At 44.7% G+C, this 16,058-nt stretch overlaps 1 protein-coding gene across 8 annotated transcripts in view; it reads left to right on the top strand.

Annotated features, from left to right (window-relative positions):
• PRKAG2 (protein kinase AMP-activated non-catalytic subunit gamma 2) overlaps positions 1-16,058 on the top strand; it is a 265,728-nt gene that overhangs the window by 199,782 nt on the left and 49,888 nt on the right. For all 8 annotated transcript variants that reach the window (XM_053609114.1, XM_053609120.1, XM_053609113.1 and 5 more), the window contains one exon: positions 4,611-4,680. In XM_053609114.1, coding sequence (XP_053465089.1) covers positions 4,611-4,680 — 70 coding nt within the window. The remainder of the gene's footprint in view (positions 1-4,610; positions 4,681-16,058) is intronic.

Below are 16,058 nucleotides of genomic sequence, written 5' to 3'. Positions count from 1 at the left end.
GTCACCCTCGGTAGAGTGCTGTGGCATCACAGCTCACAGTAACCTTAAACTCTCGGGCTTAAGCGATTCTCTTGCTTCAGCCTCCCAAGTAGCTGGGACTGCAGGTGCCCACCACAATGCCCGACTATTTTTGATTGCAGTTGTCATTGTTGTTTAGCAGACCCACACCGGCCTTGAACCCACCAGCCTCGGTGTATGTGGCCCCACGGGGCCCTAAACACTGAGCTATGGGCACCAAGCCACCAAACATTTTTTTTTTTTTCAGATTGTGAATTAATTGTTTAATGTTTCTGTATTTTTTATTTCCAACTATTACAAGGGTACACATATTTTGGTTATATAATTTACATTTGTACATTTTTTTTTAAATCATAGCTGTGTACATTAATGCAATCATGGGGCACTATGCACTGGTTTTATATACAATTTGAAATATTTTCATCAAACTGGTTAACATAGCCTTCATGGCTTTTTCTTAGTTATTGTGTTAAGACATTTATATTTTACATTTAGTGAGTTTCACATGTACCCTTGTAAGATGCTCTGTAGGTGTGGTCCCACCACCCATCCTTCCACCCATCCTTCTCCCTCCCCTCCCTTCCCCCTTTCCCCATATTCTTGGGTTATAATTGGGTTATAGCTTTCATACAAAAGCTATAAATTAGTTTCATAGTAGGACTGAGTACATTGGACAAACTTTTTTTAAATTAAACTTTTAATTTTTAGATAATTGTATATTTCCCATACAGTTGTAAGAAGCAATACAGAGAGACTGTGTACCCATTTGTAACATCTTGCAAAACTATACAGTACAGGAGAAACTCTGATACATTGCTGGTGAAAATGTAAAATAGTATAGCCATGGTGGAAAACATTTTGACATTTTCTCAAAATATCAAGCATAGAGCTACCATAGGACCAGCAATTCTACTCCTGGGTATGTACTAGGAAGCACATGTCCATACAAACACTTACACGTGACTATCTACAGCAGCATTATTCATAATAGCCAAAAAGTGGAAACCCCCTAAAGGCCCATCAGCTGCTGAATGGATAAATGAAATGTGGAATATCCACATAATGGAATGTTATTAACCAACAAAAAAGTGAAATGCTGATGGATGTTACAACAAGGATAAATCTTGAAAACATTAAGCAGAAGCCAGTTACAAAAGACCATGTATTGAATGGTTCTATTATATGAAATGTCCAAAAGAGGCAAATCTATAAAGACAGTAAGTGGCTTAATGGTTTGCATAGGGATGAGTGTGGGGCTTGGGCAGGTGATAGGAAGTAACTGTTAATGGGTACAGGATTTCTCTTTGGGGTGATGAAAATGTTGCACAAAAGTGAATACACTGAAAATCACTGAATTGTACGCTTTAAATGGATGAGTGATTTTATGGTATCTGAATTATATGTCAATAAATATTTTAAGCAATTAATCCAAATTGTCATTTCCTCCACATAATTAAGTCAGCTTGGCTTGACCCACGGAGGGAAAAATATAGTATGATCTTACAAACAGAATGTTGACATCGATACAGTCAAGATACTGACCCCACTCCATCACCACAAAGACCTCCCATGTCACCCTTCTATAGCCACAGGCTGTTCTCCACTTCTGTAATTTTGTCATTTCAAGAGTGTAAGTAGGATGACTAGAATCATAACAGTATGTGTCCTTTTGGGATTGGCTTTTTGTACTCAACATAAAATTCCCTGGAGATTTATCCAGGTTGTCATCTATATCATAGTTATTCCTTTTGATTGCTGGGTAGTATTCCATTGTATACATGTACCATTGAATGACATCCGTTTTTTTCAGTTTGGGCTATTACAAATGAAGCTGTTATGAACATTCATGTATAGGATTTTGTGTAAATATAAGTTTTCATTCCCCTAGGATAAATGCCCAAGACTGCAACTTATGTGTTAAAGTTGCATGTTTAGTTTTATAAGAAACTACCAATTGTTTTCCAGACTGGTAGGTCCATTTTGCATTCCCACCAGCAATGCAGACATGATCTCATTTCTCTACATCCTCCCCAGGATTTGGTGTTCTTATCATTTATATTTTAACCATCCTAATGGGTCTGTAGTGATATCCCATTTTGGTTTTAAATTGCACTTAAATGGCTAATGATATTGAACATCTTTTCATGCATTTATCTGCCATCTATATCTTTTTTGTTTAAATGTCCCTTCATCTTTTGCCCACATTCTAACTGGATTGTTTTTTCTTTTTTTTGTAGAGTATTGAGAGCTCTTTGTGTATTCCAAGCAGTAATGTGTTGGCTGTGTGGTTTGCAAGTATTTTCTTGTACCCCGTAGCTTTTTTCATCCTCTTAGTCTTTCACAGAGCAAGTTCTTAATTTTCATGAGGTCCAATTTGTTTCTCTTTTCATGCATTGTATTATTGGTGTCAACTTTTGCCTAGCTCCAGGTCCTGAAGATTTTCTCCTAGTTTTGTTTTTATGTCTATGATCCAATGTGAACTAATTTTTGTATAAGATGCAAGGCTTGGGTTAAGGTTTATTTTTCTGTCTTTTGATGTCCAATACTTCAACACTTACTTTTGCACCTGTATCAAAAATTGGTTTGGCATATTTGCAAAGTTCTATATCTGGGTTTTCTATTTGTTTCTATTGATCATTATGTTTATTTCTCTGCCAATACGATCACCATACTGTACAGTAATTGAGTGGAATTCCCACTTCATTCTTTTTCAAGATTGTTGTAGATATTCTAGAGTTTGTGCTTTTCCCTATACATTTTAGACTATTCTAAGACCACAAAAACCTTAGGAATAAAAAAAAAAAAAAAAAAAAACCTTGGGAATTTGCTTGTAATTGCATTAAACCAAAAGATTAATGGGGGTGGAGGGTGGGGGGTGGACTGTCATCTTTTCTGTGTTGGGTCTTCCAGTTCTAGAGCATGGATGTCTCTCCACTTACTGGCGCTTTCATCCACATTTTGTGTTTTCAGCATTCAGATACTGTACATGTTTTCTTACAATTTATACCTAACCATTAATTATCTTTGCAATGACTGTGAATGGTATTATGTTTTTAATGTTCATTGTTAATATACGGAGGTGCTATTGATTTTGTGGTTGATCTTGTATTCTGTGACCTTGCTAGCTCCTGTTTTTGTAGATTCTTTGGCCTTTTATATGTAGATAACCACGCCACCATGGTTTTAATTTTTTCCCTTCCAATCTGTATTCCTTTTATTTCCTTTTCTTGCCTTATGGCAGGAACTAGAACTTCTAGAACTGTGTTTAGTAAGATTAGGAAGAAAGACATCCTTGCTTTGTTTCCAAATCCCTAGAAGGAAAACATTCTTTCACTATGAAGCATGACATAAGCTGTAGACGTTCACATCTTATAATATTACTTTTGTCTTCTTGTCCTCTCCCCACCCCTTTCCCTTTTTTAAGGGGAAGTTTTAAATTTAGGGATTGGCGCAACTGAGATGACAAAGCAAAAAGAAAGATTTCAGTACTTCCTCCTTCAGGCAAGAGAGATAGGACCAAGTTCCTTTAAGAGATAGGACCAAGTTCCTTTTAAGAGATTGGGGCCCTTCACAGCCCCAATCGGCGCTAGAGAGCTAATCGCAGGAACAGGGCCCTGGCGTCCTGCAGCCGTCTGGGGGTCCCTGTAGATGGCGCCGACACCGGCTACCAGGCGACAGGACTTCTGTCCCCTCGCCGGCCGCGCCGCCTGCCAACCTGAGCTGGCGACAGGAACATCCCAGATACCCAGATCCTGGTTGACAAGTGCGGCCAGGGCCAGACTCAGATTGTGTGAGCTTTCGGCAGCAGTTCCTCAAAGGATAAGATACCTACCTGGCCGTGAAGACAGGACGCAAATTAGGAGTCCCACGGCCGGAAAAACCTGATAGCGACAAAGTGCATGACAATACGTGTAACACAAGGAACAATTTTAAGGCGGACGAGATTAGGCGATTTAAATTTTTAAAAAAGGAAAAGGGAAGCGAGCAGCGACCCCTCGCCGCCGCCCCGTGCCCTCGGGCGTCCTGCGGCCTCCGGCCGGCGCCCGCCAGCCCGCCCCGCCGCGCGCCGAGCCCACACCTGCGCAGGTCCCGCTGCCGCCCGCCCGCGGGGCCGGGGGAGGCGAGCGCCGCGGAGCGCGGGCTGCGCGGCCGAGGCGGGTGAGCGCGCGGGCCGCGCCTAATGGCCGCTGGGAGGAGGTGGGCGGCGGCGGGAGGGGGCGCCCCGGGCCGCCCTGGCGCGCCGCTCCCGGCTCCCCGGCCCTGCCCACGCCGCCGCCTCGCGAGCTGCCTTTCAGGCGCAGGGGCGGGAAGTGCGGCGCCCAATGCGCGGAGGGACACGCAGGCCGGGGCCGCGCCCCCGGCAGCGGCGACGACGGCGACGGCGACGGCGGTGGTGGCCTCGGGCGGGTGGGCCGCGCACGCCCCGCCCCGGCCCGGCCCGGCCCGGCCCGGCCCGCCTGCGTCCGCCCGCCAGGCCCCTCCTCCCGGCGGCGCCGCGGAGCGAGGCCCGAGCGCTCGGCCGGCCGCGAGCCCGCCGGCCGGGGACGAGCGTCGCGGCTCATGCTGATCGCTGTCCTCCTCCTCCCCCTCAGGCGGCGCTGGCGGCGGCCCCCGGACCCGCGGAAGCCGGCATGCTGGAGAAATTGGAGTTCGAGGAAGAAGGTGAGTGCGCCTCCCGCCGCCCGGCGTGCGGGCGTTCCCACGGCGACCGCCCCCAGGAGGGGCGCGCGGGACCCCGCCCGGCGCCCGGGACCCCGGGATTCTGCCCGGCTGGTCTGGCCGCTGCCGGGCGCCGGCTGTGTCCTGCGGGAGCGTCGGGCCCCGGGTGGGGACGTGGGCGCCGGCGAGCTCGGATCTGCAAGGCACGCCGTGCCTTCCGGAGGGGACACGAGCTCGTCTTCCCGAGGGAGCCGGGCCACCCAGCATCCGCACCGATAGGCGGCCCTTTTGTCCTTACTAACCGAACTCGAATTGGAGCAAGGTGTCATGCCGTGCTAATTGTACATGTCACCGTACGCTCAGAGGTAACCCCAGATTACATCTACAGTCCATACCTTTAAATAACCCCATCTGGTCCCTCTATGTGTATTTGTGAAAATACACCAGTAGGGTGTGTCTTCTTCTTTAATAGGGAAAGTTAAATATGAGAGCCTGGAGCGGCTTGTTGAATTGGTTTTGAGTTCTAGCGACCCTTTTGCCCCATCATTCCTGTCGCTGCTCCTCTCACTTGGTTTTTCTTTTCCCTGTCCTGTTTTCTTCCATCTTACAGGTAAATGATCTGGATCTTATTTGCAGGCTGTTAAAAATTTGCCGAGGATAAGCTTGTTCTTTGGCAAAATTAATATTTAAAATGGAATGTGATGAACTATCACTAGGATCTTATTTTCAAGCCGTTAATATTTGAAGGAGATGTGCTAGTTCTTTGGCAGAATTAATATTTAAAATGGAATACGATGAGCACAAAGTCAAAAAAGAACTCAAGATGCTTGACAATTTGAGGACTTCAAAAGGCCTCACACCATCTTGTGTACTTCCATTATTTATTTAGTGACTTCTGTTTTTTTCCCAGAGTGTTGATAGACTAAAGCTCCGAAAACAAAGAATGTGCCATGTGGATGCTGTCCCTTGTGCCAACTTTACTTTAATACCTCTGTTCATTCACAATCAGGCAATTACTTCAATGAGCCTGCATAGCCAACATGAGAGCGTTAGCCCTATAAAATCAGTTGGTGCCTGATATTGTTTAGATTCACCGCAGCATTTCACAGACATGTTAGCTAGAAGATAATACGTGCATAGTAATTATCATTAAAAGTCTTTGTCCATATTTATAATTAATAAATGATGCATTTCAGAATTTTAGTGGACTTAATTTTCATTTTATCCTACTGAAAAATAATCCGTCTTAATTCGAATCCACCTCACTATTCCTCAATTTTATTATATTGCAGGCCAAATTTTGGGCACTACCCACAGAGTGAAATGGACTTTGACAGTAAATCACAGAGGTTTTCTTTGTCTCTGCTATTAGTGACAATAAGAATCTATTGCATTTACAGTTTTCTCAGATTTACTTGGAAACAAGAGGAGACTGGAGCTCAGGTTCACATCATACCTCCATTCATTTTTCTGTGTGATCTTGGATGTGTTACTTAACCTCTTTATGCCATTGGTTTCCTCATTTATGAAATAACATCAATATTAAATGAGGCCGTCTGTATCATGGTATTTAGTACAGTGTAAAGCCATTTTAATAAGCACTTCATAAATGTAGTTACTGTTAAATTGCTGAATTGCCATTAACCATTGTACTGCATTCATAAACTTCATTGTTTTTTGTTTGTTTGTTTGTTTGTTTGTTTAGAGATAGGGTCTTGCTCTATTGCCCAGGCTGTAGTCTAGTGGCCTGCTCGTGACTCACTGCACCCTTGAACTCCTGGGCTCAAGTGATCCTCCTGACATAGCTTCCCAAGTAGCTGGGACTATAAGTGTATGGTACTCCACCTGGCAAAATTTTTTTAATATTTTGTGGAAATTAGGGTCTCACTATGTTGCCTGAACTCCCAGAGCGCTCCAGTTATAGGCATGAGCCAGTGTGCCATACCTAAATTCATGGTCTTCTTAAGGTTTTTATTAGTGAATCTTAACACAGAGATTCTTCTCAACACAGATTTGATGTTTTTCTTTCCTACTTGAGATTTATTAATTTAATTGTTTGCATTTCTCAAAGCAGATATAGATTCTTTTTGTCTTTTCATTGTTCTGCCACTGTAACCAACTTAAAGTATTAAACCTAAGAATGTAGGAAAGGGAATTTCTCCTTTCACCCTTCTATTTTTATCTCTAATGCTGTCAGAACTTTAAACTCAGCACACTGAATCCCACAAATAACCCTGTCAAACTTTTCTAGATTTCTAAGGAGACAGCCTGTTAAGCAGTGCCTTGGAAGCTGAGCGGAGCTGGAGGGAGGAATAATGTTCGCCTGGTAGTCCAAAGTGCTGCTTTGTTTCTCCTCAACTGTCAATTGCTTATTCGCCCAAAATACAGGAAAATTGAATATCAAGCAGAATTTTACATTTATTTAGAAAGGAGGAGAGTCCCAATAGTAAGATATTACACCTTTAAATATCCTGTGAACTAATATATTAGTAGCCTAGGGAATAGGTAGCCACTGAATAAATCCTTGTTTCATTGTTAAACTTCTCTCCTACCCGGTTAATATCTTAGTTCCTGGCTTGGAGGCATGACTTAGACCAAGATACATTTGTTATACATGGAAACACATAATTACTAATATTTTTGTTACCAAAAATTTTTCTATTTCCTGATAAGGCATTACTGATACTGTATTTGTTAGAAACAACTTAGAGGCACTAGTGAAGTTGGGGACAAAGATGATCTACTTTGCCTCTTTGGGGTCACCTTTGGCTTGGGTTATGACACGAGCTCTCTGCACCTTTCTGCAGTCAGCCCTTCTTACCATCACAGTCTATCTGACAAGAAGGACCCTGTAAACTTTAGTAAAGTATGGGTTTGATGGCATCACTCCTTTACCACTTTCCTGAGTGCAGACTTCTCTTACCCTGAAGGCCCACCACCCCTCCCTTTCTGTGCAGTCACCAGAGGGCTTTTTACTAGGCAAATTCCGATTCTCTAGATCTGGATGGGACCTGAGACTGCGCACTTCTGCCCAGCCCTGGGGCGACCACCACCTCCAATTCTTAGACCCCTCTTTGAATAACAAGGCTCTAGGACCTGGACCAGCAATCTTTTTCCTGCAAGGGCAGAACAGTAAAATATTTTCTCCTTTGCAGGTAATGTGGTCTCAGCCTCTGTTGTAACTACTCAGATCACCCTTGCAGCAGGAAAGTAGAAAGCAGCTAAAGACCAGACACAAATCCAACCAGCAGGGCTGTGTTCTAGTAAAACTTTACTTATGAAAGGCCAGATCAGGTCTTCAGGGGAGTTTGCCAGACCCCTGCTCTGCAGCTCCTTCACCGAGTCGGGGCCTCGGGCTGCACATTCCCAGGACTGTACGCTGTGTGCACCCTGCCCCTCGGACAATACCGCAAGGCTCACCCTTTCTTTGAGGCATCCCCAAATACCTTGTGTACTTCTGTCACACAACGCCCCCTTCCCCGTGCCTCCTGTCATAGCTGGTATATAGTAGATGCTCAGCAGTGTTGTGGGATCTCAGTGATTCCATTACATGTTTGTAGTTACTTTATGGGGATATTCAGAGATTAAATGATTACGTAATAAAAACAGTGAGAAGTGTGCCTCACCCATAGGAATCACTAATTACTCCCTTACATTTATTTAAGGTTTGGTTTGGTTTGGTTTTTGAGACCGGGTCTCTCCTCTGTTGCCCAGGCTGGAGTGCAGTGGTGTCACCAGTGGTAGCTCATTGCTACCTAGCCTGCTGAGTAGATGGGACTACAGGTGCCTGCCAGCATGCCCAGCTAATTTGTTTTTATTTTTCGTAGAGATGGCGGCCTCACTGTGTTATCCAGGCTGGTCTGGAACTCCTAGCCTCAAGCAGTCCTCCCACTTCAGCCTGTCAAAGTGTTAAGATTACAGGCATGAACTACCATATTTGGCTGCTTTTTACATTTTTAATTGTTACCCCAGTGGTGTCTTTTCTGTGTTTGTCTTACCAGTGTTAACTGTCTTGAACTTATTTGCTGGGCGGGACCAAGTACGAAGTACTTGGTAAGCACCTAAACACAGCCTGTGAACACTTTTGAAAGTGAATGATCATTCAGCAGTTTTGTTTGGGACTAGCAAATCTGCTCCATTCCTGGTACTACTTCCTGAAGTCTGCGGCTGGTTGGAACTATCCGTGTGTTCCCAAGTGTCCCTCATGTCTTAGCTGCCATAGGGTCTCCAGCTACTGCTGGTTCCTGATATCTCACCGTGACAGCTTTCCCTGCTTAGCTGAGGGCCTCTTGCCAGTCCCTCCTCGTCCTCATAAATTGCTGCTTACTTCATTCCAGTCTCTCCACTCTGCCTTAACTGTTCCTTCTTCACTTGCCAAGTGTTTTCCCAAGAGGAATCCTCTTTCTAGAACTCCCCTCCACACTCACTTATTCTAGCAAGGCTGGTCATCAGGTTCCACTGAACAAAAATAGGTAACGGGCCACTTTTTGTGGGAGGGGGAATGCATTATTTTTCAGCCGAGAATCTTAAGATTTAGGCCCAGTTCAGAACGGAAGCACCTATACTTCTTGGGACAACCCATAAAGTCTCTTGGGGCTTTGTTTGTTTTATTATTGTTGTCACTGTGAGTTTTCTTATAGAACTAGGGGCTGGCATTTGGTGACCTTTTAATTTCCTTCTTCCTTAAAAATAGGACCCCAGGCCATGCACAGTGGCTCACACCTATAATCCCAGCACTTTGGGACACAGAGGCAGGAGGATTGCCTGAGCCCATGAGTTTGAGACCATAGCAAGACCCCATCTCTACAAAAAAATTTAAAACTTAGTCGGGCATGGTGACACACTCCATAGTCCCAGCTACTCAGGCAGCTGTGGCAGGAGCATCACTTGAGCCCAGGAGTTTGAGCCCGCAGTGAGCTATGGTGACACCACTGCACACTAGCCAGGGAGCAGAGTGAGACCCTGTCTCTAAAAAAGGAAAAAAATAATAAGACCACAAAGCAATCTACAGTTACTATGTAAACCAACAGATAAAGCAAAAATTTGCATTTACTCCTTCCTTCTTAAGTGAGAGAAATAATATTCTGAATGAACAAAGACTTGTTCTTGCTGGGGGCAAAATATCTTAGACATTACAGGGGTTTGTGACCCTCTAAGGGGCCACAGTATATGAGCAAACATCATCTCTCTATAATATTAAAATTTCATGGAAATAGGACAATTAGGGGGGAAAAAAGCACAAAAAGACTGGGGGAGGACAGGGAGAAGGATAATGAAAAAGAAGTTGAGACACTGCTCTAATTTACGCAAGGGAGACTTGCCTCCTTGTATCTGTGATACCCACTGAATTATGCCCTATCACTCTGACTCCGCAGCATCTTCTCAGAGAAGCTCTGCTCCAGTGTGAGGGCTCCTGAGTCCTCGTGGCAGAGATACTCAAGTGGCAGTTTTGTGATCGCGGCTTAGTTGCTTGATGCCTACTTGTGGTATTAGAAGGCCCTGAAGATCATGTTATCTAAACCGTACTTTCCCTACTGAGTTTACATGCTCGTCTTGAATAAGAGATAAATTGTTTCTAGCTAGGCATGCTGGCTCACACCTGTAATCCCAGCACTCTGGGAGGCCAAGGGGGATAGATCACTGAGCTCAGGAGTTTGAGACTAGCCTGAGCAAGAGCAAGACCCCGTCTCTACTAAAAATAGAAAAACTAACTCTGAGGCAGGAGTATAGCTTGAGCTCAGGAGTTTGACGTTGCTGTGAGCTATGACACTACAGTGCTCTACCCAGGTGATAGAGTGAGACTCTTGTCTCAAAAAAAAAAAAAAAACCAACTTGTTTCTTGATTAGGAGTACTTAAAATTTTATGAAATGTTGGTAATTAATTCCCCTCAAGCTAGCCCCATATGCACCATGCTACCCTTTTTCATAGGTTTTAGGTGCATATTTTAATCCCTCTGAGGCCAGGATGTGACTTGACGTTTGATGGCACAGAGTAGTGAGAGGGTTTGTCAACAGAACAGGAAAGATCCCTGACTGGTTTAAACAGAGAGGAAAATGAGTAGGGAGGAGATGGGGATGTCCAGAAGAGAGATCTGTCATCAGGCTTCACAGTAGCTGGAAGTAAGTTGAAAACCATCAGGAGCCAGAGCCATAGCTCTGGTCACCTGCCTGAGGCTCTGTGGCCTTCCCTCTCCAGGACTTGCTCTGCTCCCTGGTGGGGTTGTTGGAAAACAGCCTCTTGACACGGCTGCCACCCAGGTCAGACCCTGTCGGCCAATGGACCAGAGTTCCAGACTGAGGCTTTGACCCGCTCTGAGTTTACATTCTACCTGTGAGTTTTAAGGAGGGAGAACTATTGATTCTAGAAAGCCTTTGGAGTTTACTTGGGAAGCTGGAAGAATCTTTATGTCCTTTTTTCTATGGTTGTAATGGCAGCAGGTTCATATTAAGTCCAGTGAGGCAGTGTCCTGAATCCTGTAAGTTTCTCTAATCCTTGGGATAACCCTAAGAGGTAAGTATCTTATCATTCTTACTTTTAGAGGAGGGAGTTACAGCAAGAGGTTAAGTAGCTAAACTGATGCAACATACTTGGGAATGTGGGAACTGGGCCGCAGACAGAAAGTGTTGAACATCTGGAGCCCCTGCCCTGGGTGCAGTGCTCATGGCTGGCGTGAAGTGGTCAGCTCGGCAGCCCTGCTCTCCGCTTCCACCTCCCAGACCTCCTTATCTGGTTCCCATCCAAGCTGACTGGGGTTATCTTCATTTTGCAAGATCTGGCGAACCATGTGGACATCTATCAGTCCTCATCTTACTTTTAACTCCCAGCAATCGTCACAGAGATGACCTCTGCCCTCTTCTCAAACCATGCCATCAGTTTCTGTGACTCAGACTCCCAGTGTTCCTGTGTTTATTTCCTTGATAGTTGGTACTCGTCTGCTTTTCTTTGACAGCGGATTCCATGAGGTGTAGCTCACAGCCGTGCACCTGCCCTTCCTGCCTGAGTGCTAGACCTGGGGCTCCTCCCTGCTCCGCACGAGGCCCGCTGCTCCCTCTGCATGCCCCCAACCTGGACACTCACCTCTTTCCGGCTTTGAGACCATGGGGCGCCCTCTGTTTGCATCTCCTCCCCTCCTCCTTCCCTTTGTTTTGTACCAGGCTGGTTTGATAAATGGCCCCGCACCCACCTCGCTGTTGATACTGTTGGAGGGGTCGGTGCTGGCGCTGTCTCTTGCCCATGTCCAAGTCAGCAACTCCTCTCACTGTCACTTCTAAATGTTGGGCTCAGCACTCGTGGCTCAGTGGTTAGGGCACTGGCCACATACACCGGGGCTGGCAGGTTCTAACCTGGCCAGAGGTTGCTAAACAACAATGACAACTACAACAGAAAAATAGCTGGGCGCCTATAGTCCCAGCTATTTGGGAGGCTGAGGCCAAAGAATCACTTAAGCCCAAGAATTTGAGGTTGCTGTGAGCTGTGACGCCATGACACTCTACTAAGGATGGCAAAGTGAGACTCTGTCTCAAAAACAAACAAATAAATATCGACTCCCTACACCCATCCAGGCTGTTGTGCTCACCTTCCCAGGGGACTATTCAAACAGGTTGAGCCCTCCCAGCATCTACCTTGCCCTCTCCAAGCAATTTTCTGTGCTGCAATTAGAGATACAGAGATATTTTTTATAAACATCTGTCTAATCATGTCACTTCCGTAGCTAAAGCCTTCCTTGCTTTTCCTTGGCCTTTAGGCCCGAGCTCTGGTTTCTTAGCGCGTCTCTGAGGCACCCTGCCCGTTCTCCCTCCTCCCCAGCCTGATCTCCTCCTCTTCCCTCCTTGCATTTCCTCCACCATTTTGGCTGTCGGGCTCCTTAGATTGCCTTTTCCTCCAGGCCTCTCCCTGGGTCATCCTTCCCTCTCCTCTTGGCCGTCTACTGGTCTTCAAGTCTCAGGTTGAATGTCACTTCCTCAGGAAAACCTTTCTGGAAGCCTGGACAAGAGAGTCCCGTGCTGCCTCACGACCCCTTGCAGTTAGTGGGTGCAGTTAAGGGACGTGCACTTTACCACTCACCCATGAGCACTATGAGGATAGAAGCTAAAAGCCTGATATTTGCCAGGCCTGGAGGATGCTATGATGAATAAGAAGTAGTGTTCCGTAAACGCTTGTTACACAAATGAACATAGGGATTTTGAATCTTCAACTTTTACTCTGACACATAGGCTTAGTGTATTTCAGGTGGTTGTTAATACTTCTTACACAGAAATAAAGCATTTATATCTAAGAGATACAGAAATGAGAGGAAATCCACTTGCCACGTGAGTGATGCTCTAATCACAGGGCAATGCCCAGAACGTGTTTGGCGTGCTTGTAGACCCAGCTACTCAGGAGGCTGGAGGTGGAGATTACTGGAGGCCAGGAGTCAAAGCCAGCCTGGGCAGTGTAGTGTGACCCTGTCTCTTAAAGCAGGGATGGCCGGCAATGACGGAATAGAGAAATGGAGGAAGTAAAGGTGACGTCAGGATTTGTTACAGACAGTAATAAACTCCAAGGCGGCCGCGAGTGGATGGAACAGGATGGTTCTGGTATTGAAGGAAAAAGTCTTCTAGGCCTTTCTTTCATGGTGGTGAGTGTGCTTGTGCTAATGTTGGGGAAAAGGACCCTGATTGACTTGTGATAATAAAGAGGGAGGCTAATTTGGGGTGGGACTGATTTGGGAACCTGCTGGCTTTATTTTAGTCACTTTTTAATCTGTCTGATGTGCTGCTTTCTCTGTCCCCGTGTGAGCCGTTTCCAGTGTGTCTGAATCTGCGTGACATCACTGAGGTTTCTGGATGGCCTGCTGCTGATTGTCTTGTTTTATTTAGGTTGTACTTTGGTTGTGTGTAGCTAACAGTGTGTTGCTAATAATACATTGTTGTTTTCTAGACCATGTTCTACATTTTCTCTGAAATGGAGCGTGTAATCATTCCATGGAGACCTCGAGAATATGCACGCACATACTTTAATCTCTACGTTTGTGCCCTGTCTGGCTCTCACTTTTCACACTGATTTCTCTGACTTTGAAGCTTACGTGTACAGTGTGCCCCCCCATTTTAAATGCATGTGTAAAGCAGAGGCATAGCATTTAAGAGCATGAGTTGGACCCAGACTGGAGTCCCATTTCAGAAGTCTTAGTTGCCGTGAGACCTTTGATAAGTTATTTCAAGCTTTGGTTTCTTCATGTGTAACTTGGGAATCGTAATAGTACCTAGCCAGCAGGATTAATGTGGGTTCAGTAACATGACATAACTTTCACTGAAGTGCCTGGTCCATAGCACAGTCTCCGTAATTAGTAACTATGACGACGACTAGAAAGGACAGAAGTGGCAACTGAGCAAAAATGTAAAAGTTGAAGTCACTGCTAGTGCGTCAGGCAGCCCTGGCTGTTCACACTGTCAGACTTCCCCACATGGATTCACACGTGTGTGCCAAGTGTGGCTGGCAGTATTTGTGTGTGGGTGTTCCCCCTTCCTCAGACATGTCCTGCAGGAACCATGGCGTTATTCCCATCTTACAAATGAAGAAATTCAGACTCGAGGAGATCAATGTGCTCAAGGTCACAGGCAGGTGGTGACAGTTCTGATCTAGGCTTGGTGTGGATGTTGCCCTGTTCTTCCTTCTACGCGGCCTCCCATTTGAACTTGGACTACCTGCCTGCCACCTAGGATACTTGATGAAGGGACCCGAGCCTTCGTGCCTATGAGGGCATGGCCTGTTAGTGGCTTCTTGGAATGACTTTGCAAATTGTTTTGATTTGAATTAGTAATTTTTAAGAGTGCTTACAAATATTTTAAAAGCAATGACACACCATGTTAGGGCCCGCAACAGAAAGATCCATTGTATTGCTAAACCCCAAAGACGTGCACCATTAATGGACATACCAGAGCTAGGGCTGTGCTAAACTCCGATGGTTCAGAGTGAGTTGGAATAGCCTTTTGTCAGAAACCCAGACTGCAGGACACTTGTGGGGACTTGAGTGAAGGGCTCATCCTCCATTCACCTGAACAAATCATTGAGATGGTTTGCTGAATATATTCATTTATCTATTTTCCCTCCAAAAATCTACTGAAGTGACAGAAATCAATAATATCAAATACAGAAGTCTTACTCCATAAACAAAAGCTTAGTCCTTGGAGGCCATAAAGTGGATAAACTCTTGTCAAGTCTGTTCAAGAAAAAAAATGGGCAAAAATGCAACCATTAGCCATAAGAAAAGTTTCTTAACTGTAAATGTAGAGATGTTCAAAAATAATGTCAAAACTGGAATGTATCAAACTGTATCAGTGAATATTTAAAAACTTTTGAATCTTCTTTTTAATAAAGTTTACCAGTTTCTATTTCCCTAACTAGTTATCCTTTTCCTCAGTCACTGGGGAAGAAATTTAAAAGTAAATTGGATTGCCTTCCATACAGGTGATGCTCTAATGTGAGATGTGAACTATATCTCAGTAAATCTGGGTTTTTTTTCAAAAACAGCAATTAAAATGTCTCATTCTTCCTCCTCCGCTGCAAAAGAAGCGCAATGTTCGGCCTGATTCTATAAAACTTTTCAGGAACAGTTAATTCTATGACTATTTTAATTAATTTAGAGCCCAGGAAAAGATGGGAAACTTCCCAACTCATTCTGTGAGGCTAGCTTGATCCGAAGTCAAAACCAGAGGAAGTTAGCACACAAAGAAGAAAACAAATGATGAATCTTACGTATAAAAAAAGGGCAAAACTCCTAAATAAAGAGCAGCAAACTGAGCCATGCAGAGTGCTGAAAGCCTCATATTGTAGCCAAACAAGGCTTATTTTAGAAATACAAGTATTCTTCAGTATGTTATTATTTAAGAAATTTGACCGGTGTGGTGCGTGGTGCTCTATCCTGATCGCTTGAGGCAATCCCCTACCTGGGCGATATAGTAAAACCCCAGATACAGGAGAGAAACCTGGGCAATATAGCAGGACCCCCTATACAGGAGAGAAACCTATAATCATCTCAGTAGATAACTGAAATAGCAGTTAATAAAATTCAACGTATGTTCCTTTGTTTAAATCCTTAATAAGCTAGGGGTAGACTTTCTTTAGGTTTCTGAAAGTATACCGATCTCAGCCTGGGTCGGGGGACAGCTGTGCAATTCCTGGCAGGTTGAGTCCTCCTCATCCCAGTGCTTGAGACCAGAGAGTTTTGGATTTTTTCAGATTTAAGGATATTTGTGTGTATGTAATGAGGTATCTTAGGGAAGTGTTAACACAAAATTCATTTATGTTTCTTATACACATAGCCTGAAGGTAATTTCATGCAATGTTTTGGATAGTGTTGTGCACGAAACCAAGTTTGTGTACACTGAACCACAGAAAGCAG

This window comes from Nycticebus coucang, chromosome 11 (genome assembly GCF_027406575.1).
Source record: "Nycticebus coucang isolate mNycCou1 chromosome 11, mNycCou1.pri, whole genome shotgun sequence".
Classification (NCBI taxonomy): Eukaryota; Metazoa; Chordata; class Mammalia; order Primates; family Lorisidae; genus Nycticebus; species Nycticebus coucang.
Note: the sequence above shows the minus strand (reverse complement) of the source record. Positions and strands in the feature narration are given on the sequence as shown.